Genomic DNA, 25,851 nt, shown 5'->3' on the forward strand with positions numbered 1-25,851 from the left:
TCTCCTCACCAGCCTTCCTCTGCTTTCCTAGGTACCGCATCCTAAATCCCAGTGCCATCCCAGATGACACCTTCATGGACAGCAGGAAGGCCACAGAGAAGCTGCTGGGCTCACTGGACATTGAACACACCCAGTACCAGTTTGGCCACACCAAGGTCCAGGCACAATGGAATTGGGGTTGACCCTGGGTGTGGGGGTCACACTGGGCAGGAGTCACACCTGGCTGTCCCCTCCACCTCCAGGTGTTCTTCAAGGCTGGGCTTCTAGGTGTCCTAGAGGAGCTCCGTGATCAGCGCCTGGCCAAGGTGCTGACATTGCTACAGGCACGGAGCCGGGGTCGCCTCATGAGACTTGAGTACCAGCGCATGCTGGGAGGCAGGTGGGTATGAGACAAGGGATGAGGACAGGATGGTGGGTGTGACCACTGTCCTTTGGTTCACAAAACCACCAGGCTCTACAGCCCTGTCATGCTGCCTTGTGGTCAAGTTACCCTTCCTATGGCTTGTTGGGGTGAGGATCTGTTCTGTGCCCCCAACCCCCAGCCTCCATTTCCATGCCTCCAGATTTGAGAGCACCTGCCACTCCACTGCACACCACTGGAGTCAGGGCTTGGAGAAGTCAGAATGGCTTTCAGTGTTTTCTAGGCCTCAGGACAGATACCTTATTTGTATTTTCTTGACTAAAGTTTGAGGCAGTCTTAAGAGGTAGGTGCTGTGATTACCTCTACCCCCTCAGCAGAAAAGGCAGATCCAGTAAAGAGCCAGTGAGTGCTGGGCAGTACACCCAGGCGGCAGACCCCACAGCCTGGTGGCTGAGCCCCCTCTGCTGCCTTTGAACTCTTGCAGAGGCTGCTCATGAGCACCTCCTGGAGGCAGGCCTGAGGGGCCTTGGGCTGCCCCTTCGTCTTTGCCCCTTTTGCAGAGGTGTACGGACCCACTCCACAGGACCATTAGGAAGACTAGATGTGATAACACAGTCTTAGTGGGATGCTCCAACAACTTCAGTCACACCTTGAAGTGGGCAGTACTGGGCCTGTTTCACAGGGGCTGCCTCTCCCCAGGGATGCCCTGTTCACCATCCAGTGGAACATCCGTGCCTTCAACGCTGTCAAGAATTGGTCATGGATGAAGCTCTTCTTCAAGATGAAGCCACTCTTGCGCTCAGCACAGGCTGAGGAGGAGTTGGCGGCCCTGCGAGCAGAGCTGCGGGGGCTTCGAGGGGCACTCGCTGCTGCTGAGGCTAAGCGCCAGGAGCTGGAAGAGACTCATGTCAGTGTCACCCAGGAGAAGAATGACCTGGCCTTGCAGCTACAGGCAGTGAGTGGAGGTGGGGTGGGGAGAGGATGAGGGAGTCCCCTTATTGACTTGGTGTCTCTTGGCACTTTGAGAACCCCAGGCTCCTCTGAAGAAACACCCCCCAAAATCCAAATCCAGGGTGGCCCTGGAATGCTCTGGATGCTCAGGTCTTAACCTGGGTCTTTCTCCCTACTCTGAAGGTGCCATGTAATGAGGCCCCCCCCCCCATCAGCAGGCCTTGTCTGTCCCTGTGTCCTAAAGCCCTCACCCCTGAAGCTGCAGAGGAGTGGTCTCCCCAGCTTTCACTTCCTTGCTGCCCCTGAAATGGAACCTCGCTCCCTTATCTGGCCATAGGCACCCAGGTGGTAGTGACAGGGCCTTAATCAGAGGGTAGGGACCAAGGGTCTGGAAACTCTCCAGGCACATAGCACAAACTGTCCTTCCTTTAGCACTGAGTTTGAGTATTGCTGCTGCCAGCCCCAGGCTAGCACTGGAGAGCCCCGTGGTCATCAGTAGTGCCGGAGATGGTTATGCAGCCAGGCAGCGAGGAAACAGGGAGACAACACAGAGCCCCTTCAAGGACAGTCTGCAGGAGCCCTGTGCGGCCATGCAGGGCTCCACATGCCTGACACTGCCCAGCCCACCCCTCGAGGCCTTAGCCCAGCTTGTGGGTGTGGGCAGTGGGCTTTCCTCCTAGAGTGCTTCTTAGGCCTCACTCCATGGGTTGCCCCAGCCTGTGGAATGTCACTTTCTTCATGGTGCCACTTCTGCCCCTCTCCTCACTAGGAACAAGAGCAGGTCAAGGCCTTGGTTTTCAGGGCCCAGCTGAGTGTGGATGTCAAACCTCATGGACAAACAAATGGCCTGGCTGGTCCTGCCTCAGCTGGCCCTGCGTCAGCTTGGCTTCACTCTGTGTCCCCTCCAGGAGCAGGAGAACCTGGCAGATGCTGAGGAGCGCTGCCACCTGCTGATCAAGTCCAAGGTGCAGCTTGAGGCGAAGGTGAAGGAGCTGAATGAGCGACTGGAGGATGAGGAGGAGGTGAACGCCGACCTGGCGGCTCGCCGGCGCAAGCTGGAGGATGAATGCACAGAGCTCAAGAAGGACATTGATGACCTGGAGCTGACTCTGGCCAAGGCTGAGAAAGAAAAGCAAGCCACTGAGAACAAGGTGTGGGCAGGGTCAGCTGTGGGGAAGGGCCTCAGCCTGGGGACCAATGGGGACCAGGCAGCCTCAGGCCCCCTCCTGACTCTGTTGGTCCTCTATTGTGTAATCTGGGGCAGGTAACTGCCTCTGTGGGCCTCGTTTCCTCATCGGTCAGATGGTTAACAGAACTTACCTCATTTAGGGTAGCCGAGGGTTCAGCTTGTCAATGGCCTTCACCAAACATACTCCACAGGGCTTCACACACTAGGTACTCTGCAAGTGCTAGTGATTTTCATTCAGCCAGGACCTTGAGACCTGGATAGCAGGAGCCCATACCCCCAGTCACACCCCTGATGTGGCTTCTATCACTTATGTGCACAATGGTGGCTCACAGCCTTCATTATACATCATACTGACTTCATTATACAGCGGAGAAAGTGAGGCTGGGGGTGGAGGGTGCGTGTTCAGGTTCTCACAGGTGCTTACAACTAGACCAGGATAGGATCAGGAACAGCTCAAATACCTGTGGACACCACAATCAGCTGACATGGCCCAGTCTCTTACTCTGGGCTGTGCACTGTGCTCAGGGCTCAGTGATCTTCGCCCATTAATTTCTCCACTCAGCCTGAGGAAGGCTCACAGTGAAGTGACTTGTCTGACCCCTCAGCTGGAAGGGGCAGTTGGTGGGTGGTGGCTGCTGAGACGAGAGTATGGCGAGGGATGTCCCCTTGGTGACCCTGGCCCTGGCACAGGTGAAGAACCTGACAGAGGAGATGGCCACATTGGATGAATCAGTGGCCCGGCTGACCAAGGAGAAGAAGGCATTGCAGGAGGCCCACCAGCAGGCCCTGGGCGACCTACAGGCTGAGGAGGACCGTGTCAGTGCCCTGGCCAAGGCCAAGCTGCGGCTGGAGCAGCAGGTGGAGGATGTGAGTTAGGGCTGCGGAGGGCCGTGGGGTGGGTGGGCAAGTACTGGCTGGCTTGAGGCTGAGCCCTGCCTGCTCCACAGCTGGAGTGCTCCTTGGAGCAGGAGAAGAAGCTGCGCATGGACACTGAGCGGGCCAAGCGCAAGCTCGAGGGCGACCTGAAGCTGACACAGGAGGCGGTGACAGATACTACGCAGGACAAGCAGCAGCTGGAGGAGAAGCTCAAGAAGTAGGTGTGGGGCCTGACCAGGTTCTTCCCTTCTGGATTCTCTCAATCCTGTTACTGTGGGGGTTCAGTGAGTGTGGGGGGTGGGGTTGAGAAATGGGTCACGAGGGCAGAGGTAGTGGCCTGCCCTTCGTGGTTCAGGGATGAGGGCAGTAGGTGCACAGGAATGAGGCCCTTAGAGCTTCAGGGGAGGAGGTTGCTTGGAGGTTGGGGGGCCCCATTCAGGTGGATGACAGGGCCTTAACTGGCTTATCCCACCCCCTGATCCCAGGAAGGACTCAGAGCTGAGTCAGCTGAACCTGCGGGTGGAAGACGAGCAGCTCCTGGGCACCCAGCTGCAAAAGAAGATCAAGGAGCTGCAGGTGCATGGGGGAGGGTGGGCAGCTAGTCCAGGCCCAGGTCAGAGGCCCACCAAGCTGATGTCACCACCTACCTACTGACATAGGCACGGGCGGAGGAGCTGGAGGAAGAGCTGGAGGCTGAACGTGCAGCCAGGGCCCGGGTGGAAAAGCAGCGGGCAGAAGCGGCTCGGGAGCTGGAAGAGCTGAGTGAACGACTCGAGGAAGCTGGTGGTGCCTCGGCCGGGCAGCGTGAGGGCTGCCGCAAGCGCGAGGCTGAGCTGGGCCGGCTCCGGAGGGAACTGGAGGAAGCGGCACTGAGGCACGAGGCCACAGTGGCAGCCCTGCGGCGCAAGCAGGCAGATGGTGCAGCTGAGCTGGGAGAACAGGTGGATAGCTTGCAGCGGATACGGCAAAAGCTGGAAAAGGAGAAGAGCGAGCTGCGCATGGAGGTGGACGATCTGGGTGCCAGCGTGGAGACTCTGGCCCGAGGCAAGGTATGAACCTTCTTCCTCACTCTGACCTGGGACCCCTGGCCCATCCTGACTCTAAACCAGGTCTGACTCCAGCAGCTGACTCCACCTTCTGACCCCTGGCCACCCCATGCCAATACTGACCCCACAGCAGCCTTCACCCTGAATCTGACCCTGGACCCACTAACCTGGCATTCCACCTTTCCCTATCAGACCTGATGTCAAACCCTGGTTCCTCATCCCTATTCTGATGGCACCAGAACATTTTGACCCAGCTTCCAATTCTGACCTCAGACCCTTGACCCAATAGTCGCTGTGACCTCAGCCTTTGATTCCTGAACTCTGAACTGACACTGGTCATGATTCTCCTATTCTGAACCCAGCACCCAACTTTGACTTGTGAACTTTTGATCTCTGGTGACTGTCCTTGGCTGACACCAGATCTAGTATCCTAATGTCCACCTGACCCATTTGCACTGAGATTGGTCCAGCCCTCTCGCTCCAAGACCTTAGTTAAGCTCTGAGCCTAGCAACAGAACCCCTGACCCTGACGGTGAATCTCTGATCTCCCCTGAATCCTGGGCCCATATCTAGCTTTCTAGTTCCTGATGCCAGGTCCCAGTCTCTGACTGGAAGCTCTAGATCCTGCCCTCAGGTGCACAAACTCATCTTGTCCCCTAACTCTGGCTTCCAGGCCAGTGCAGAGAAACTGTGCAGGGCCTATGAGGATCAGCTAAGTGAGGCTAAGATCAAGGTGGAGGAGCTGCAGCGGCAACTGGTGGATGTGAACACCCAGCGTGGGCGATTGCAGACTGAGAATGGTGAGGTCAGGGTTCAGCTGGGCCACACTGGGTGGGACCTAGGTACCACCTGACCTGCCTGCTTGCCCCTTTGTCTGTAGGGGAGCTGGGCCGCCTGCTGGAGGAGAAGGAGTCTCTGATTAGCCAGCTGAGCCGTGGGAAGGCCTCAGCTGCCCAGAGCCTGGAGGAACTGCGGAGGCAGCTAGAGGAAGAGAGCAAGGTGAGCTGGCATCAGTGATTGTGGAGTGGGCAGGTGGATGCTGGGGCCATCAGCATGGACTGATGCTGAGGCCCTCCATGTCCCTCCAGGCCAAGAGTGCGCTGGCCCATGCTGTGCAGGCTTTGCGACATGACTGTGACCTCCTACGGGAACAGCATGAGGAGGAGGCTGAGGCCCAGGCTGAGATGCAGCGGCTGCTATCCAAGGCCAATGCTGAGGTGGCCCAGTGGAGGAGCAAGTATGAGGCAGATGCCATCCAAAGGACTGAGGAGCTGGAAGAGGCCAAGTGAGCATCCGGTGGCTAGGCCATCACCACATTTATGCCTGTGCCTTGGGGCCAGCAGGGGGTAAGGGGAGATACTAGGGCCCTTCTTCTGCTGGCCTCCTCCCTCCATAGTTCACACCCTGTCTTGTCCATGGTCCAGAAAGAAGCTGGCCCTGCGGCTACAGGAGGCAGAAGAGGGTGTAGAGGCTGCAAATGCCAAGTGTTCATCACTGGAGAAGGCCAAGCTGCGGCTGCAGACGGAGTCAGAGGATGTGACTCTGGAGCTGGAGCGGGCAACCTCAGCAGCTGCTGCACTGGACAAGAAGCAGCGGCACTTGGAGAGGGCCCTGGAGGAGCGGCGGCGACAGGAGGAGGAGATGCAGCGGGAGCTGGAGGCGGCACAGAGGGAGGCCCGTGGCCTAGGCACAGAGCTCTTTCGGCTACGCCATAGCCACGAGGAGGCACTTGAGGCTCTGGAGACACTCAAGAGGGAGAACAAGAATCTACAGGGTAGGACGTGGAGTTGGAAGCATCTTAGGGTTACACTGGAATTAGGAGCGTAGAAAGTGACCTGGGTTGGGGTGCTAGCCCAGGGGTGCTCCTTAGCACCCTCTCCATTCTGCAGAGGAGATCAGTGACCTCACAGACCAGGTCAGCCTCAACGGGAAGAGCATCCAGGAACTAGAAAAAGCCAAGAAGGCATTGGAAGGGGAGAAGAGTGAGCTGCAGGCAGCACTGGAGGAGGCTGAGGTCAGGACTGGCTACAGGGGTGGGTGGATGCTGACCTATGTCTCCCTGCTTCCTGAACACTCACTCCTGGCCCCAACCCCATACTGCCTACTATGCATTCCCAGGGGGCCTTGGAACTGGAGGAGACTAAGACACTGCGGATCCAGCTGGAGCTGTCCCAGGTCAAGGCAGAAGTGGATCGAAAGCTGGCAGAAAAGGATGAGGAGTGCACTAACCTGAGGTCTGTACCCCTCCTCCCAGCCTCCTGAGAGCAGAGCAGTGGTGGAAAGCAGTGTTGCTATGCCCGTGGTAGCATATGGCCCAGGCATCTAGTCTGTCTCTGCATCATGGCTTTCTCAGGTTGGGGTTGTTCTCGCCATTTCAAAGGTTAAATCTCCATCAGGCTGAAGACTGTCCCAAGATCACATAGTGGGGTAGAGCCAGAATCCAGTCCATGTCTGTCTCAGGACCTCACTTCTGTCTGTGAGCCTGCTTCGGTGGACAATAGGCAGCCCCAAGGGGTTTTACTACTGGGAGGGACAATTGTTACCCAAGGGTTCATATCTCCAGCAATCCTTAGGCATTTGTGAGAGCATGCTCCGCACCTGCCTCTCCATGAGCCGAGCCTGCCCTTCTGCCTGCCCTCCCACAGGCGCAACCATCAGCGTGCAGTGGAGTCCCTGCAGGCCTCCCTGGATGCAGAGACGCGGGCCCGGAATGAGGCGCTACGGCTTAAGAAGAAGATGGAGGGTGACCTCAATGACCTGGAGCTGCAGCTGGGCCATGCCACCCGCCAGGCTATGGAGGCACAGGCAGCCACGCGACTGCTGCAGGCCCAACTCAAGGAGGAACAAGCAGGGCGTGATGAGGAGCAGCGGCTGGCTGCTGAGCTCCGTGAGCAGGCACAGGCCCTGGAGCGCCGCACAGCGTTGTTGGCTGCAGAGCTGGAGGAGCTGCGGGCTGCCCTGGAACAGGGCGAACGCAGCCGGCGGCTGGCAGAGCAGGAACTATTGGAGGCCACTGAGCGCCTCAATCTCCTCCATTCACAGGTGGGGTCTGGACAAGGATGTCCACCGGGACTGGGGAGGGGTCAGAGGCCTGTTGGCCAGCTGAAACTCTGCTTCCCCTTAGAACACGGGGCTTCTGAACCAGAAAAAGAAGCTAGAGGTGGACTTGGCCCAGCTGAGCGGGGAGGTAGAGGAGGCTGCTCAGGAGCGGCGGGAGGCTGAGGAGAAGGCCAAAAAGGCCATTACTGATGTGAGACTGGGCCAGGGCTATGTTGGGGCAGGGCGGGAGCAGAGGCCAAAGGATCTTCCCTGGGCTGGTCACTTCCTGACCATGCCACCTCCTCCCTCATAGGCGGCCATGATGGCTGAGGAGCTGAAGAAGGAGCAGGACACAAGTGCACACCTGGAACGGATGAAGAAGACTCTGGAACAGACGGTGCGGGAGCTGCAGGCACGCCTTGAGGAGGCGGAACAGGCCGCCCTCAGGGGTGGGAAGAAGCAGGTGCAGAAGCTGGAGGCCAAGGTGTGTGCAGCCCCACTGTCCTTCCCCAACAGGGTGGGTGGGCAGGCAGCTGAGAACTGCCCGCAGGTCAACTCGCTGGCTGTCTCTGCAGGTGCGGGAGCTGGAGGCCGAGCTTGATGCAGAGCAGAAGAAGCATGCTGAGGCCCTCAAGGGTGTGCGCAAACATGAGCGCCGGGTCAAGGAACTTGTGTACCAGGTGGGTGAGGGGGTCCATCCTGTGGGGTGGCCCTGGAGTTGGCCCAATCCAGGCAAACAGAGTCTCCTTTGCCTGCCCAGGCCGAGGAGGACAGGAAGAACCTGGCTCGCATGCAGGACCTGGTAGACAAGCTGCAGAGCAAAGTCAAGAGCTACAAGCGCCAGTTTGAGGAGGCGGTAAGCACACCGGGGTCTTGTCAGATGCCGAGGTAACCCATTTTCAACTGTGCCCCAGGGCCTGTGGTCAGGTGAGGCATCAGCAGGCTTTCCCATTCCTGAACTTAATGACCACCCTGCCCCCTGCAGGAAGAGAATTTCCTGAAAGTTCCAGAAGGGACTAGACCAAGCTGTCGCTAGCCTTGTGTGCTTTCCCCTGGCTAGGTTTGGGAGCTGCCTCTCTTGGGCAGTTTGGCACTCTGGCACCTCCTGATGTAGTCTCTATGTCTTTTTTCCTGCTGTGGGTCCTGGTGCTGGGGGAGGCTAGTGGTAGGTAGAGTCGAAGAATAGGAGAAGCCCGTTCCTTCTGGGGATGGGTGGGGACCAGAATGACCATTTGTTACTATTAAAGGGGAACCAAGGCCCTGTGTATACCCCTAGGAGCAGCAGGCTAGCACCAACCTGGCTAAGTATCGCAAGGCCCAGCATGAGTTGGATGATGCGGAGGAGCGGGCTGACATGGCAGAGACCCAGGCCAATAAGCTGCGGGCGCGGACCAGGGATGCCCTGGGCCCCAAGGTGAGGTCTCCAAGGGGCACCACCTTCCATGTGGGGTGCATGGGTTGGGGGTAGCAGGTGGTACAGCTCACTCATCCTCCTTCACCTCTTAGCACAAGGAGTGAGAGCCTGAGTCTCGAGCCCCTGGGCTATGAAGAAGGATGTCTATTGTCCCGTGGTTTCTTCACCCCCTTTGGCTGTCACTCCAACTTCCCCAAGCTCTGGATCACCCTAAATAAAGGCCACGTCTGCAGCAACAGCTGTTGTTCTCATTTCTCGGGGTTCAGTGGAAGCGAACACAGTCCCATGGACAAAGTCAGGTCCACATCAGTCATTTAAAATAAAGTTCTTTAATAGTCTCCATTTACTTGGTTTATTTGCTGTTAATAAATTGGCAACACAGGAGGGGCCAAGGGTGAGTTCCCAGCCAAGCTCCTGTGTCTGGGCTCAGGCAGGAGATGCTGCTCTGGGGCAGGGCAGGGCAGGCACAGCCACCCTGTGCCCCAAGGGATAGAGAGAAAAGGCCCCCCAACTTCTGGAGGAACCCCCTGGGATGGACACAGCGGCCAATGAGCAAACAGAACCAGAGGAGTTGAAGGAAGACGAGGGAAGGACAGATGGGTAGGCCTGAGGGAAGGCAGCATTCTCTGGTACCCCCAACCCTGTCCAGGAGCCTCTGCCTGAGGACAGGGGAGGCTTGGCTCATACATGGGGGAACCCCATCTCCTCCCTAACCCAGGACTGGCAGCTAAGAGACCCGGCAGGAGCTCAGAGCTCTTTTTGTAAGTTTCCTTCCTCTGGGCAGGCCAAGAGTCCCAGGGTTATAAGGGAAGGGTGGGCATGGTGCCCTTGTCCTCATCTGTGAACTGTCAGGGAACTGAGGCTCCCCAATGACTGAGGCTCTCAGACCCAGAGGCCCAGGGCTTCCAGGATGCTTCCTCCCACTGAGCCTGTGCCTAAAGACCTGGGGCAGGCAGAGAGTGGCAGGGAGGCAGGGGAGGCTCAAGGAACAGGCAAGGTGTGTGGCACACATAGCCACCCTCACCCATACCGACCCTGGCCCAGCAGCCTCCCGAGGCCTGGCCAAAGGTCACTCCTCAGTGAAGTCCCTGTCTATGTCCATGTAGGGCTCTTCAATGTAGCTGACAAGGGCAGAAGGTGACTGGCGGTCTGGGTTCAACAGGATAGACACTGTCTCCTTCCAGTATGAGAAGCTGATGCAGGAACTCTGGGCAAAAAGAGAGGGGTTGTGGGGAGCTCCTGTAGGACACAGGCCAACTCCAGCACCCCACAGGGAGGGTCTTGGTAAGGGGACAAAAAGCCTGCCCCACATCCTGGCCAGGAACTGAGCCCTGGATGCCCCTCACAGGCCCTGGGTCTGCATGCCCACCACCCACACACTCGGAGGTGGAGCACTTACATTTTCCAGGCAGGTGCTATCCTTGTCCTTGTGCAGGTAATGCTGCTGCCAAAAGCGCAACAGGTTGTGGAAGTTGTTGAGCAGGAAGCCGGGATACTTCTTGCTGTGCTCCATGCGTTGTAACAACCGTAGGTATAAGGGCAGCCGCTCTTTCCGCCGGGCCAGCATCAGGATCACCAGGCTGGTGTTGAGGCAGCTGACGTTCTCCTGCAAAGCCAAAGGCAGCTGAGCTGGGTGCATGCCAGCAGTCCCAGCGCCCTCTGGTGAACCTGCAGAGCCATGGGTCTCCCCCTCTGGAGAGCTGCCCCTTCCCAAGCATGTTCCTATTCCCCATGCCCCCCTTATGGCAGCAACATCTGTGCTCATCTAGATCTCAGCTTGAACATCACCTCTTCTGGAAACTTTAATCACCTGGCAGGGATGGGTCTGCATACTAGGTGCAAATGTCTCACTTTAGAACCTACATTACACACTAGACTGTGTGCCCAGCTTCCCTGCATTTGTTAGACGACAGAACAAAAGAACCACCTCTGACAGGTACTTGTATAGCCCACACTTTGGAAAACAGGTGTGAAGCTTGAAGAAGGGAAAGCCACATTACACTGAGGGAGTTGAGGGCAATCTGGTCCAATTCCACAGCCGGCATAGCTAGAGGGGTGTAGATGTGGGATGCTGGGGAAGAGCACTGGAATGGGAGTCAACAGAACATTGTGCCAGTCTTGACTGTGCCCTGACAAGTCAACTGATCTCAGGCCCTTTTTGTAAACTGGGGCACTGGGCAAAGCCCTGGGAAGAGTGCACTTCTAGAGTGAGGGTGGGAGAAGCAAATATGCTGCACTCCAGGAAGAGGGAAATGGGTTCTAGTCTCCTTCTCTGATTGCCCATCGGTGGGGCCTCTCACCTGGGTCAGCGTCTGCACGTGGATGATGTTGATGAGGCGGAAGAGAAAGGACATCTGGGTGGGCACCTGGGATATATAGGCGAGCAGGCGGCACTCGGACAGGACCTCAGCCACTGTGGAGGGAGGCACAAGTGTAGCAGCAGGCTCAGGTCCAGTGGCCAGGCCACCTATACCTCTGCTTGAGCTCCCATTAGGTCCTGACACTGCAACCAGTAGCATCTCACCAGAACAGCTACAAGAAAAGCTGCTGGAGCAGCTGTTCCACCACCTGGCTAAACAGCCGGTGTTCTCAGAACCCCATCTGGTCCTTCAGAATGACGCTCAGAAGTAGCCCTGCTCCGCAGCCTGTGGCACCTCTCCACAAGACAGTGTGCATCCACAGGAAAGTAGACCCACGGTCTACTTTAAAAAAAAAAAAAGAAAAAAGAAAACCAGTGAAGGAAAGTTGAGATCATTTCAAAGCTCCTAACGTGACTGGCTTCCCATACAGCTCTCATATGTCCCTGACCACTGTCAAGGTCACAGTACACATTAGCACTGAGCAAATAGCAACCCACACTATGGGGTGAGGGGTACAATGGTTGACTGTACCAAAGTCCATGTAGCCATTCCCCTAAAACAGATCCTTCAGGGGCAGAAATAGGAGGCAAATGGCTAAATTACCAAATGACCAGGATGCTGTTTTGTTTCTTGGATGATACTGAGGGTTGAACCTAGGACCTCTTATTTGTTAGGCAAGTGCTCGACCACTGAGCTACACCCCTATCCCTTTTTATTTGGAGACAGGGTTTTGCTAAGTTGCACAGGCTGGCCTTGAATTTATGATCCTTTGCCTCAGTATGCTACGTAGCTGAGATTACAGGTGTGTACCACTACCCCCAGCACCAGGATGCTTCTTGCTATCAATGATAGTGACTATGACAAGGGACAACTGTCTTTTTTGGAGGATATGCTCACAAATTTCTCAGAATCTGCTGGACACCAAAAACTCTCCTAGGAAAAGAAAAGCACATGTATGCACATAATCATAAACATGTGCATGGTGCACACAATTCTAGGTGAGACCCACCCCAGCTACATCTCACCCCACCACTCCACACACACAGTCAGGGAGGCAGATGAAAAGGGGTCCCACTCACCCCATCCCAGAAGAGAAAGGTGGGTTTCTTTCTTTCTTTCTTTCTTTTTTTTTTTTTTTTTTTACATTTTTGCTGGCAATAATGGCTTTTCTCCTGTATCAAAGTGTTGTACATGCTCATCAAATGAAACACCCAACAGCAAAAAGTCAAAAGCAGCTGAGCCAATCAGTCAAGCACTTTATGTCTGGGGCAACTGCTTCAATCATCCCATCACCTGGCTGGAAGCCAGGTGACTAGCCCCAGTGCAGTCACTCTGCACCCATTTGCTTTGGAACCCTGGCTTTTCCTCACCTTTCATGTCCACCTGGTTTTCAAATCGGTCCAGTGACAGAGTGACACAGCGTACTAACATGTTGGAGTCTACCAGGGAACTGTTGATCTGCTTCAGGAACACCTGGAACTAGAGGGGAGATGGCACTCAGGAGAGGCAGTGGTTGCTGGCCAAGCTGGCTATGGCCCAGGGTGAGCAGTCGCCACCACAGACATCAGCAATCCTCTCTCCCAGCCCTGCTGCTTTTTAGACAGGCAACCTGAGTGACTTGCTCTCCCCATCTGCTGCTAAGATTCTGGGACACTTCCCAGTGATTCTGCACTGAGGGTGCTGGCTCCTCTCAATTCTACTTCAACTAGTCTCAACTGGGTTTGTCACGCTCCAGAGAGCCTAACACTCCAGGCCCAGTACTCCGTGCTGGGTCTCCCACTGCAGCCCCCACACCTCACACCATGTCTGGGGGCCACCCAGCACCCTGGCTCCTCCAGGCCATACCTCCAGAAGGCCTCGCTTCAGCAGGAACATCTGGTCTGCATAGGAGGTGGTCCCTCGGAGGAAACTCTCCACAGCTCGTGCTTGCCAAAACCTGTGACCCATTCTCACCCCCCAACCCCAAAGTAGCAGTGGATTTTATCCCTGTGTTCCAAGGTCTGGGACACAGTAAGTACTAGTGAACATTTGCTGAAGACTCCCATTGAATCCCAACACTCTCCACCTAAAAACCCACACCTGGAGACTGGTGGATCAGGGATCCAATATAACTTGGGGCAACACAGCCAATTCCATAGAACAGAGGAGTCTCACCTTTGCATCCGTGTTGATGTATTTATTGAATCTCTTGAATGCATCTACATTGAACTTCATCAGCTCCCCCAGGAGGTCAAAGTAGCTCTGGAGCACATCCCTTGATTTGCACTCACTGTCCACAATGCAGTACAGGATGTGCTGGGGTGAGGAGGGGACACAGTGAAGGTGTGGATAGGGCTGCCCCACACTAGTCTCCCGCTGGGGCCTGGCATGGCAGTTCTATGGAATGTATGGCCCTGTGTAGATTTTCTCTGAGGATGCTGGTGGTTCCAAGGACAGGACCAGACTGATACGCCTCACCAGGAGGGGGCAGCGAGTTGGGCATGTGGCACTTGCTTGCTCACAGCTAAAGCCTCTGACCTGCCCTGTAGTCACCAACACAGCCAGAGCTCTCCAGCTCCTGGGCAGCAGAGTTGTCTCCAGATCTAACACTGGCCATTGCCCTAACACTGAGGCCAGAGGCCAGAGTTTAAGGGCACAGAGCATGTTTTGACTCCATGGATTGTCTTTGTGTTTATAAATGAAACTATTTAAAATTTATTCCAAAATCAATGAATTTTTATCAAAAACAAAAAGCCAACTCTTTGATAAAGTTTTCTATGACAGCCTTAATATTTTCTTGAAGTTATGATTTGGGTCAATACAACTTCTTTTCCATATGGATTTTATAATTCATAATTTCTTGTCCATATCAATTTTTAAAGACCAATTATAACTGGCCATTAACTCAATGAAGAAAAATTAACTTTTAGTCAAAATCAAAATATTCTCAGGGTCAAAAGGCTTTGCTGATAACTCTAGACTCCTACCCTCCTGCACAGTCATACCCCAAGTACTGGCATCAACACTGAAGCACCCATGGGGAACCCACCAACAGAAACCCAGGGCAAAGAGTGGGGCGATCTACACTGGCATTTTAAAATGCTGAGATTTGGTCTGCCCTGATGAACTGTTTAGGGCTCAGGACAGAAGAGCAATATGTGGGGCTGGGGGCCACCCAGCACCCTGGCTCCTCCAGGCCATACCTCCAGAAGGCCTCGCTTCAGCAGGAACATCTGGTCTGCATAAGAGGTGGTCCCTCGGAGGAAACTCTCCACAGCTCGTGCTTGCCAAAACCTGCGACCCAAATGTTGACCCAGATCCAGGTAGCTAAGGCTGCCCTTTCCTGGCCCCAGTTCAGTTCTCCCAGGGTTTGGGAAATGTTTACCGACTTCTTATTTATTTAACAGACATTTACTGAATATCTACCAGAGCCTCACCCTAGGCTCTGGGGATACAGCAGTGACCAAGGGAATCCTTATTCTCATAGAGTTGACAGCTCAATGAGAAACAGTCTTCTATATGGGTCTGTCTGGAAGAAGTTGTATCATAGAGAAAGTAGTATCAAAGAACAAAGAGCCAGCTGTTCCAGCAAGTCCCATGTGAAAACACTATAGGCTTTGCCCTTTCAGAATGGGAGGACATCAGAACTAGGGGCCAAGAATGAGTGTGGAAAGCACAAGAGTATGTGCAGACAGGCCACTGAGCCTGGTCTAGAAGACAGATGGCAGATGTTAACCAAGTGGCCCAGAGGGCTCAGCTGGGATTCAAGATAGGAAGTCTGGATAAGTAAGATTGGGTGACAGGGTCCCCCTTGTGGTGGAGACTACTGACAGGTTCACACCCAGACCTACTAGAATTCCTCCTGCATACATCTTTCAAGACTCCTCTCCGAAGGGTCTGGGAATTCTGAGCAGGCCTGTCTGTGCCCACCCTTGACAGTACCCTGCAGGGGAAGGGCTTTTTTTGCTCCCACAGCTCCTGGCTCCATTCCTTTCCATGCTTCATGGAAATGAGTTTCTTTTCATGCCTGTTCCCCACAACCCCAGGGAATGCCACACTAGCAGGGTCTGTGTCCTATTTCTTTCCCTCTTTCCAGCATCAGCACAGAAGAGGTGCTTGGCAAATAAATGCTCAGTCAGTTCTTTGTAGGCCCTGCAGGAGGGCAGTACTGACCTGCTGAGTCACATAATGCCAGATGGCAGTCAAGCCACCTTCCCCAACAGTGATCACATTTTAAACGTGGATACTGGGGACTAAAGGTGGCGTTTCTAACCATTTGGGAAACACTTGTCTCCTGGGCCCCTTAGGAGTGACAGGTACCTATCCTCAGGCTCACCTGAAAGAGGACTCGGCTGGCTCCTTCTTCATGACCTGCAGCAGACGAGTTAACAAGCCCCTCTTCCCATCACACACCAGACTCCTGAAATAAAATAGCAGTGGTGGCAGATATGAGAGGTTAACAAGGTCCTTGGGGCTGGGTCACTCCACTGGCTTAGATGAGTGTGTGTGGGGGGGAAGGGACGTTTCCAAGTTTGCAGGGTGCTCTCCTGCTCCACCTGGGTCTGGAGGCCTCAGACACTCCTGTGACCATCAGCTCAACAGCCAAGGGCATTTCCACTGCACCTCAGGCCAGCTTGCCCTTCCAAGACCTGCTAGTGAGAAGCCTGAGGCACATCCAGAGCCAGATGGGGCTCAGAACTGCTAGAGGAAGGGTCTTTTACATCACAAGTGGGTCTGAGGCCATGACAGAACCTACCAGTCTTAGAGCAAAGTCCATGCCAACAGGGTGGGGCCTAGGTCCTCTCTGCCTCAGGTTCAGTTCTATTTGGGCTGTGGATAAGTGCCCATGCCTTCAGGCTTGGCTTCTGGTATATGAAGGAAAGGTGGCAGGTGAGGAAATGACTCCAGTCATTGTTGGGGGAAAAGATGGCCAAGTTGGCAGGGGTCTGGACTCTTCAACTCCCTCTTCAAATAAATTTATCTCTATAGACATCAGGGTAGGGCTCCAAGTCCAACCTGACCTGAATGAGTTCTGCCCTTCGATCCCTTCACTACAAGACTGGGAAGTCATGGCTCCATCTACTAAAAAAGGTCCACCCTATTCTGGCTCCTATGACTCTTATTACCCGGCTCCCAAAGACAGACAAACAAAGTATAAAAGGATGTAACTCTTGGGGCTGGGGATGTGGCTCAAGCAGTAGCGCGCTCGCCTGGCATGCGTGTGGCCCAGGTTCGATCCTCAGCACCACATACAAATAAAGATGTTGTGTCTGCCGAAAACTAAAAGATAAATATTAAAATTCTCTCTCTTAAAAAAAAAAGGGATTTAACCCTTGCAGGGGCTGGAGGGGGGCTTCTGTTTGCCCTGCTTGGCCAGCTGCCATTAGGCAGGAAAGGTCCACATCAGCTTGAGTGCACACATGCATGTGAAAAGAGGAGGGCAGAACACAGATGCCCTTTGGCAGGTGACTTCTTAGAGCCTTTGTCCCACATTTGTAAAGAGGAGGTGATGAGGGCACTCTCTTCTAGGGCTGCTGTGAAGATAGAGAAAATGCAGGAAGCCTGAGGAAGTGCCAGGCAGAAAGTATCTCTTGGAACATTTCCATGTGGATTTTACAATTCACGAGTTCTTGTCCATATCTCGCTGATCGAGACAGGGTGAGTGGGCACACCTGTGAGCCGAGGCATACTGGCAGCCAGCCAGAGGAATGTGGCTAAAGCCGTAGTCGCCTACACTCACCTGTCGGTGTTGAGGACGGCTTCCACTTCGGGGATGTTGGCCTTGAGAGAGATAGCACTGAGTTCATTCAGCTCCTGGTTGTTGAGTAGCAGGTATTTATTCCTTAAACAAAAGGGTTGCAGGGGTGAAGGATAGAAGCTGGGGCTGCCCGTCAGCACTGTGCCAGTGCAGAAAGCCTCCTGCCCACTTCCTGTAGGGCGAGGGAAGCTGAGAACCCACCAGGTGCCTCCCATATGGGACCTTGCACCCCTGAGTGGCATTCTGAAGGAGGGCATTTCAGCCCCACCTGTCTGCCACAACACTATTGAGGCCCCTTCCCTTAGGAGCTCTTGGCTTTCCTGTTGCCCACTGAACCTTTCTATTTGATTTCTCGAGACCACTGCACCGAGCAGTTATACCTGCTTCAGCATTCCCAGAGGCCAATCAAGAAAAGGCCTGGCCAGTGGTCACACACCTCCCTCTCCTTCTCATCCAGACTGTCCTCACCCAAGGCCAGTACACAGTGCTAGCTTCCTAATCAGTTCTGCAGGAATCACACAGCTCCCATAGAAGCCTTCAGAAAAGACTCTGACCCTAGCGCTGATTTAACACTCCCTGTCTTCCCACTGCTTTAGCACACATAGTATCCAGGGCCATGAATGTGCCCCACAGGCCCTGTGTAGCCCAGTCACTGACTACCTCCATGATTGCATGTATGCAGAGCCTCCTCTATCTGGTTACCCTGATTTTCCTGACCATGCCACACTTCCTCCAGCAGGGGCTTCTGCATGGGGAGGGCACCTGGCCCATCCACGCACCCTCCTGTGCTCTGTCTTCATCCATTTACTATTGACCCTGCAGGCCTCAGCTGACAAGTTATTTCTGCAGGGAAGAATTCCCAAGCACTGGCTGGCCAGACAGGACTCCTTCCTGCCAACAATCCCCTCCAGACTCATGCTCCTTCCCTCCCAAATAAAATGTCCACTGGTCACCATACATCCATTCACTAGTGATGGATCCATCCAATCACATGGATCCCTGCACACAAGTGCTGATTTAAGAGTCTGATGAAAACTAGGAACTCACTTTCCTCAAACCAAACTAAACCCAAACCATACACTTTTGTAACCCACCAGTGCCTTCAGTCAGAGCAGCTCTCCCAGGGGATGCTCACACATGATGAGAGGGAAGTTGTAAAGTAAAGGCCCATGGGTCACATTTGTCCTTTGGCAAATGTTACTTATACAATGTTCTAAAAGAATTTAAACCAAAATTTAAAAATGAGAATTTGATCCCTAGCATTGGAAACAAAGAAACAAAATACCAGGGCCTTTTACATAAATCTTTGTTTGTTTGTTTTTTTGTCCCAGGGATTGACTTCAGGGGCATTCTACCACTGAAATACATCCTCATCCCTTTTTACTATTTATTTTTAAAATTATTTATTTATTTTGATGGTGCTAGAGATTGAACCCAGAAAGTCACACATGGTAGGCAAGAACCCTACCATTGAGCTACACCTCTGGCCCCTCTTTTTACTTTTTATTTTGAGACAGGGTCTTGCTAAGTGGTTGAGGCTGGCCTCAAACTTGTGAACCTCCTCCCTCAGGCTCCCAAGTCACTGGGATTATAGATTTGTACAACTGTGCTCAGTTTTCACATAAATCTTAATCTTTGGCTTTCCTTGAGAGAAAAACCCAAAGGTAATAACAGTGTTCTCTGTATATGCATAGCTGCTGGGGTTGAATGGCAGCCTGTCTTTCTAGTTCACCAAGTTCCCCATCCTAATGCTAACTAAGGTCAAGAGTTAACTGCTATTCCTTCCTCCTTTTCACTGTTTTCCTTGTAGCAGAAAATAATTTTCCTGTACATTTCCCATCAAAGGTTGAAAAATAGAAAATGAGAGGGCAGAATATATATCAAGAAAAATGGGGGTCTGGGCAGTAGTTCAATGGTAGAAGCTTGCCTAGCGCATGTAAACAAACAAGATACCAGGACCTTTTACATAAAAGCCCTGGGTTTGATCTTCAGCACCACATAAAAAGAAAGAAAGAAAGAAAAAAATCTCAAAAAGAAAGAAAGAAAGAAAGAAAACTGGGGAAAGTACAAGGTGAAAAATCCCCTTGTGTCCAATCTGCCAGCTTTGTCCGAGTTTTCAAGAGAACACATCAGTGGAAAGATGTGTTGTTTCCAAGGGTAGAAAGGGGCCAGTAATTTCTGTCTCTAGAGTGGCTGAAGGAAAACTCTGCACCTGGTGAGACAAACAGCAACTCATACTGCAGGGTCAAAGATGTGCACTTGGTAATATGGAGGTAACAGTGGGCTCCCACCATCTCCCATATCCTCCTCCTGAGCAGAGAGTGGTCCATTGGTCACCATAGGAGAAAGAGAGAGAGAAGCCTTTGGGAGACAGCTGACGATTCTCTGTGCAAGGACACATATATGTACTTACTCATGGTGTGTGTACTTACTCATGGTGGTCGCTGAAACTCTGGAGAAGCCTCAAAAACTGGATCTTCAAGGTTATGTCCTAAAATAGATGTTAAAACCACAGTCATATTGTTTTAAAATAAGACAGGGCAATATCAGTCACTGTGGACCATGCCAGTGGTCCTAGATACTTGGGAGGCTAATGTAAGAAGGATCACTTGAGGAGGATGTGCTGGGAGTGATATTGGCCAAATTGTATTATTATATTGTATATTGTGTGAATGTATAAATAAGTAACAACAAATTCCATCAGTATGTACAACTATAATGCACCAATTAAAAAAATGTGGAGGATGAGGTTAGGAGGAAGATCACTTGAACCCGAGAGTTTGAGACTAGTGTAGACAAAAATATAAAGACCCCTTATTAAAAACAAAGCAAAACACTCTGGTGAGACTCTGGGCATGCCACTCTGCTTCTGAGCTTCTGTCCTCATCCACAATGAGAACTTTTCTTCATTAGAAAATCATCTAATCAGATCTCTACATCTAACCAATGACAAATTTAACTAATATGGACCCTTCCAGGTAAAAACATCTCACACATTTTTAAAAAATCACCAAAATACTTTTAAATGTGAGGTTAAGTTCATAAGCTTGAAAGGGAAAACTGTAGGAATGGGACATGAAGACAGGCTTGAGGCCAAGCAGAACACCCTGGTGCTGATGCTTGGGAAGCTGAGGGCTATGTGCAGAGAGGGAGGCCTACTCACACCAGAGCTCAGTTTCTAAGGCCCTGAAGTGATCAGACAGAGCCTCAGGCTTTATGGGCCAGAGAGCTGGCAAGAGTTTGGTTCTCTACCTAGGTGCCCCTGAAGGTTAGAGACTCCCAGGAGAAGTGGAAACCTGGGCTCATACTAACACTGCCAAGAATCAAATGTGAAATCTGGCCGTAGGATAGATGCACCCCCAAAGTACCTGGCAGATGAAAGCAAAGGAGCCCTATAGAAATACTTCCAGGGCTAACACCACACAGGTACCAGGGAAGGCAAGCCCCACTCAAGGCAGCCTCTCCACAAACATCAAGCAAAGCTCCACCCTGAGGTTCTGAAGTCCCAAATATAAGCATCATTACTTCATGAGCAATTAAAAGAGACTAAGAAGGTAAGTTACAAATAATAAAGGGAAAACATGCAAGAAAAACACAAGACAGACAATATTTACATGAACAAAGACCAAGCAGTTTTTGAAAAAGAGACAAAATAAATGCAAAACATATTCACAAGAAGTTTAAATACTCAAATAGATGGACTGAAAGGCAAATCTGACAAGGCCAAAGAGAGAAATGGTAAAGGGAGTTGCACGGAGAAAAGTCCCAGAATGAAGAGGTCAGGGGGTTCTTGGCACTGGGCCTTGAAGGCTGCACAGCATTTCACAGTTCCAGAGCACCTTCCCTCCCCCCATGCTGTCAGACGGGCCTCAGACCAGAGGTCAGCAGGTATGGGAGTATGACCCTCCTTTGGTAAGAAAACAGAGATTTAGTGACTCATTCAAGCTCTCCCAATAAGCTGAGTGGCACAAAGGCTTCCTGACTCCCAGTTCAGTGTTCTGTCTCAGGCACTGCAAGACATAAATAAATAAAATAAAGGTATCGTGTCCAACTACAACTAAAAAATAAATATAAAAAAAAAAGTGTGAGTTTTGGATTCAGACAGTCCTATGTTTACTCTTAGTTCCACCATGTGTAAACTCTGGAACCTTAAGGCAGAAGGGTGAGTCCTTGGCCTCAGAAAACTAGAGCGCCCCAAAGTTGTTTCCTGAGGTAAGGCGTTGGTGGTACGTGGTGCCAGAAGGCAAACCAATTATGGAGGATGGAATAAATTGGCTTCCAATTATGGGATCATAAAATAGGACTTTCAGTTCCTTCCCTAGTCTCAAAGGGTCAGTGGCAGATCTTGAAACAACTGTTTCTAGAAGTAAAGTCCCATTGTGTTTCCAGGGTTCCCTGCTCACCGGGCTACAATCACAGTTCTGGTTGTGACCATGGAGGACAAGGGCAGATGCTGAATGTTTCCTCCAAATCAATTTGTCAAACAAATTATTGAGTCCAGGGATCAGCTTGAATTCTGCAATCATTCTGTGAACCTGCATGGAATGGGAAGGGAAAACAGTAAGACAAATGTGCTTCCAAGACTTGCCAAAACCTCATACTCAGCACACACAGTAATAATCTCTAGGACTAAGAAAGCAGTCAGGGCAGAGGGTTGAGATTTAAAGAAATCATCTACACATGCCCTATCCTGATCACCTGGCCACACACAGTTTTTAACTTTGCTCAATACTGCTCATGGTAATCTTGTAAGTCACATTATGTGGAAGGTCCTATCTTAAGAGTGTTGAGTTTTGGGCTGGGGTTGTGGCTCAACGGTAGAACACTCGCCTAGCATGTGCAAGGTCCTGGGTTCGATCCTCAGCACCACATATAAATACATAAAATGAAGGTATCATGTCCTACTACGACTAAAAAATAAATATTAAAAAAAAGTGTGAGTTTTGGATTCAGACAGTCCTGTGTTTACTCTTAGCTCCACCATGTGTAAACTCCGGAACCTTAAGAAGGTCCCTTAAATGTCGGTATCCTTGTCATAGCATTAAGATGACAATGTGGCTAGGCATGGTGGCACATACTTTAAATCCAAGCTACTTGGGAGGCCGAGACAAGAGGATAGTAAATTTGAGGACAGATTCAGCAACTTATCAAAACCTGGTCTCAAAATAAATATAAAAAGGGCTGGAGATATAGCTCAGTGCTGAAGTATTCCTGGGTTCCAGCCCTAGGATCAAAAAAGAAAAAAAAAATGAAAATATGCCTCATACTTTACAATGGGATACATTTCAACTGGGGCAAGATGCAAAAAGAAATTCTGCTAACCCTAGAAAAATCTGTGAAGACTTAAAAAAAAGTGACCCAAAGGTGGGTCTAAAGGATTAACTAAACCTGGAAGCCAAGGAAGGAGACTATTGATTTCAACCACAAAAAGGTTTTAACATTCTGTATCATAAAACTTACAATAAGCAAAAGTCACAAGTTAAACATGACAACTGGAGAACATACACTGGTAACTCATGTCACAGGCAGAGCAAATTTCCTCTATGAGAAGTCCTATAAATCTCAGACAAAAAGACCAATCTGTAAAGCCCTTGTCTAAGCATGCAGAGGCCCTGAGTTCAATCCCTACCACCAGTGGGGGTGGGGGGGGAGAGACCAATCCCACAGAAAAAAGTGGATAAAGATATAAAAAGTAGAAAAGGTTCTTTTCTATGAAAAAGGCTAACCTCACTTGAAACTAGAAATTCAAATCCCAACTGATTTTTCACATGGGCAAAGGAGACAAAATTTTATCTGACTTGGCATGATTTTAGTGAATTAAGCACCAGATACATTTACATTCTGTGGGTGAGAAATGGTACTACCTGCATAGGGAGATGATCTCTCAATATCTCTAAAAACTGTAATCATATTCCCGTTGACCAGCAATTCCACTTTTTTTATTCTCAGGCAGAAACTTATAAATAATAAATGACTTATTTATATTATCGAAGAAAGCCTTACTTATAATACCAAAAAACCAATCAACAGGGATTAATAGTCATACATCCACACAATGAGATACAAGGCATCAGCAAAAAAAAAAAAAAAAAAAAAAAAATCAAGGCATTTTACATGTAGTGAGTTGAACAATGGCTAATATATAATATTAAGAAAGCAAGTGGCCAGGCAAGCAAGTGGCCTGTCTCAGCCTCCCAGGTCACTGAGATTACAGACCTGGGAGGCTGAGACAGGAGGATCATAAATTTGAGGCCAGCCTCAGCAACTTAGTAATGGTCTAAGCAATTTAGTGAGACCCTGTTGCAAATTAAAAAATAAAAAGGGCCAGGATGAAGCTCAGTGGTAAAGTATCCCTGGATTCAATTCCCAGTACCAAAAAAATAAAGTGTGCACATGCTGACATGCTGTATTATTGATTGTGTAAAAAAAATTATTTACTTTTATAAACATACATATCTCTAGAAGGATTTACTAAACAACTGGTTAAGTTACCTGTGTTATGGAAGACCCAGAAAACTGAGAAGTAGAGGGAACACAGCCTCCATTCATACTAATATATGTCAACTCTGAGGATTATTTGCTTATTAAATATTTTTACATAACATGAAACAAAGCTGTTGATACTCCTTCTTGGGGATGTCATACAGATAAAGATGGAGACTGCATGTGAGGCCAGGAACATAGCTCAATGTTCTGTTACCACTGCTCTGCAGGGAAGGGAAGCCCAGAGAGGCCAGTTCATGTAAGCTTGACAGAGGACACGTCACCTAACTCAAGGTCTCATCCTGAGGTTTACCTCTTTCCATCCCACCATTGGCATCTCTGGGATCACCTGGGAGACCAAACCCAAAAAATTACTGTCTGTGACCCACTCTCATGGATGTCTGCAGACACAGAAGTCAAACCTTCTGGCCAGTGTGAGATGCACAGGCAGTACAGAATCTGTCAGATTATCAGTCAGTGTGAAACGATATCTGCTTTGCTGCTCAGGCCTCCATAAAACCCAGCCTGATCTACTTTGCCTTGCTTAACGGGGTAGGGAAGTGGGGCTGACACCTATGGTGGTCACCAAGTCAAGTATCTATTCCTGTTTTACTACAAAGAACCCTAAGTCCTATTCAAGTCAACTTTAAAAAAAATGTTGACAATCCACTGGCCCTGAAAGTCAGGGTCTGAATGCCACACTGTCCAGACTAGAAATCCAGGCTCAAGATAAGGTGTTTGAGTGGGTAACATGAGCCTAATATTCTAGCTACTTGGGAAGCTGAGGCAGGAGGGTCACTTGAATCCCAGAGAGTTTAAGGCCAGTCTGGGCAATGTAGTAAGACCCTGACACAAAAAATGGGGCTGGGGCTGTAGCTCAGTGGTACAGCATTTGCCTAGCATGAGTGAGGCACTGGGTTCAACCCTCAGCACCACATAAAACAAACAAATAAATATATAAATTTCCATTTACAATTAAAAAATATTTTTAAAAAAGGGTAGGGGGGTGGTAGGGGTATGAATCACAAAGCTGAGAAGAGATGGGCCTTCTGAGGTAGACCTGGATTTCACCTCATCTCCTAATAATCCAGGCCACTGGTAGGTTTGAAGTTTCTATTGTGACACTTCTCTTTTCACTTGAAAATACTAGCTTTTTCAACTGTGGGGCAAATTTTACTGGTCAATGCATCTTTCCCACTCTTAGGTCCAGCCCCTTATTTGACTCCACACTGGAATGGTAGAAAAGCAGGCAAGTGAGCAGGACAGAGTGCCACTCCACCTACAGAGATGGGTAGGGGCGGTGAGAGCCCAGGCTTCAGGAGCTGGGCTTTGCTAGCTCTAGGCTCACAGGCTAGCTCTGGGCAACGCTCTTCTTTGACCCTGACCCCTTGATGGAAAACGGGATAAAGGAGCTACTGAAGGGCTCAATGAGGTAACTGTGGATAAAGCTTGTGGGATAGAAAAATACTGACTGCTATCTTGATTATTTTCATTAGTACCAGGATAAAACTTATGGAATTTGAGGAGTCCTTCCAATCTTGTGATTTCAACTGGCTCAAGACTAGTCAGAGAACTTGACTCAATTGTACATCAACAAGGCCACTTTAGCAGGAAGCCTTCTGTGAGGTCCAGCCAAGGAAATCCTTCCTGGGGGTACCCATTTTAGGCAGGATCCATGAATCCATGTTATAGTGCCTGGCACACAGGTACGCAGTGGGGCAGAACTCCCAGGCCAGTGACATTCCCTCCCCAAGGAAGCAGTGCTATTATCATGTAGTTCACCTGAAAACCACAATGACTCTTAGCAACTTGGTGACAGGAAGGCTTAGGGAAGAGAGTGCTGCTATGCTGGGGGGACAGAGACAAGAGGCAGGGCAGTGACATTTACAATTCTGGCTCTCCCAGGGCCTGGACACTGAGCACCTTGGTATCTCAAGCACTGAGCTCTGGGAGAGTGGATCATCACCTGCTGTGTCAATTACCAAGTCCCTGAAAACTGACACTGAATAACTGTGAAAGTGCTTCAAAAAAGTAAAAGCATTCAATACATGGAAGCCATCACCCTATTATTTCTTATAACACATTCCATACTGAAGGAAGAAACACCAAGGCTGTGGAAGAAAATGTGGGATCTCATCTAGTGTCCTGGTTTTACCTAATTGTAGACTGAGGACTCCCAAAGTAACTCCTCCAGCCCAACAGTCTCCCCAGTTCCAGCTGCTGGTAATCCAAGTGCCAGTTCCAACCACTACCTAATTCTACCCTGTTCAAAACCAAACTCATCTTCCCTAAGCCTGCCTTAACCACCTCAAGAAATGGCAAATCTATTCCCAGAACCTTGGGTCATCCTTAACTCTTCCCCTCTTTTATGTCTGCATCCAAATCATCAGCAAAT

At 50.9% G+C, this 25,851-nt stretch overlaps 2 protein-coding genes across 3 annotated transcripts in view; one reads left to right on the forward strand and one right to left on the reverse strand.

Moving 5' to 3' along the window:
- Myh7b (myosin heavy chain 7B) overlaps positions 1-9,112 on the forward strand; it is a 44,267-nt gene extending 35,155 nt beyond the window's left edge. The window contains 21 exon segments of the mRNA XM_005329898.5: positions 32-155; positions 243-379; positions 1,061-1,316; positions 2,221-2,463; positions 3,192-3,368; positions 3,449-3,594; positions 3,863-3,953; positions 4,037-4,426; positions 5,097-5,223; positions 5,304-5,422; positions 5,512-5,708; positions 5,848-6,197; positions 6,313-6,437; positions 6,542-6,657; positions 7,069-7,465; positions 7,548-7,673; positions 7,776-7,946; positions 8,038-8,142; positions 8,223-8,318; positions 8,739-8,876; positions 8,969-9,112. Coding sequence (XP_005329955.2) covers positions 32-155; positions 243-379; positions 1,061-1,316; positions 2,221-2,463; positions 3,192-3,368; positions 3,449-3,594; positions 3,863-3,953; positions 4,037-4,426; positions 5,097-5,223; positions 5,304-5,422; positions 5,512-5,708; positions 5,848-6,197; positions 6,313-6,437; positions 6,542-6,657; positions 7,069-7,465; positions 7,548-7,673; positions 7,776-7,946; positions 8,038-8,142; positions 8,223-8,318; positions 8,739-8,876; positions 8,969-8,980 — 3,643 coding nt within the window. The 3' untranslated portion in view covers positions 8,981-9,112.
- Positions 9,113-9,189: 77 nt separating this feature from the next.
- Trpc4ap (transient receptor potential cation channel subfamily C member 4 associated protein) overlaps positions 9,190-25,851 on the reverse strand; it is a 78,990-nt gene continuing 62,328 nt past the window's right edge. For both annotated transcript variants that reach the window (XM_005329899.4, XM_005329900.4), the window contains exons 10-19: positions 21,377-21,508; positions 19,406-19,464; positions 16,956-17,057; positions 15,552-15,635; positions 14,419-14,509; positions 13,391-13,531; positions 12,607-12,715; positions 11,177-11,289; positions 10,276-10,482; positions 9,190-10,083 (exon numbers count right to left, since the gene is read on the reverse strand). In XM_005329899.4, coding sequence (XP_005329956.1) covers positions 9,946-10,083; positions 10,276-10,482; positions 11,177-11,289; positions 12,607-12,715; positions 13,391-13,531; positions 14,419-14,509; positions 15,552-15,635; positions 16,956-17,057; positions 19,406-19,464; positions 21,377-21,508 — 1,176 coding nt within the window. In that variant the 3' untranslated portion in view covers positions 9,190-9,945. The remainder of the gene's footprint in view (positions 10,084-10,275; positions 10,483-11,176; positions 11,290-12,606; positions 12,716-13,390; positions 13,532-14,418; positions 14,510-15,551; positions 15,636-16,955; positions 17,058-19,405; positions 19,465-21,376; positions 21,509-25,851) is intronic.

The sequence above is a fragment of the Ictidomys tridecemlineatus genome, chromosome 5 (assembly GCF_052094955.1).
Source record: "Ictidomys tridecemlineatus isolate mIctTri1 chromosome 5, mIctTri1.hap1, whole genome shotgun sequence".
NCBI lineage: Eukaryota > Metazoa > Chordata > Mammalia > Rodentia > Sciuridae > Ictidomys > Ictidomys tridecemlineatus.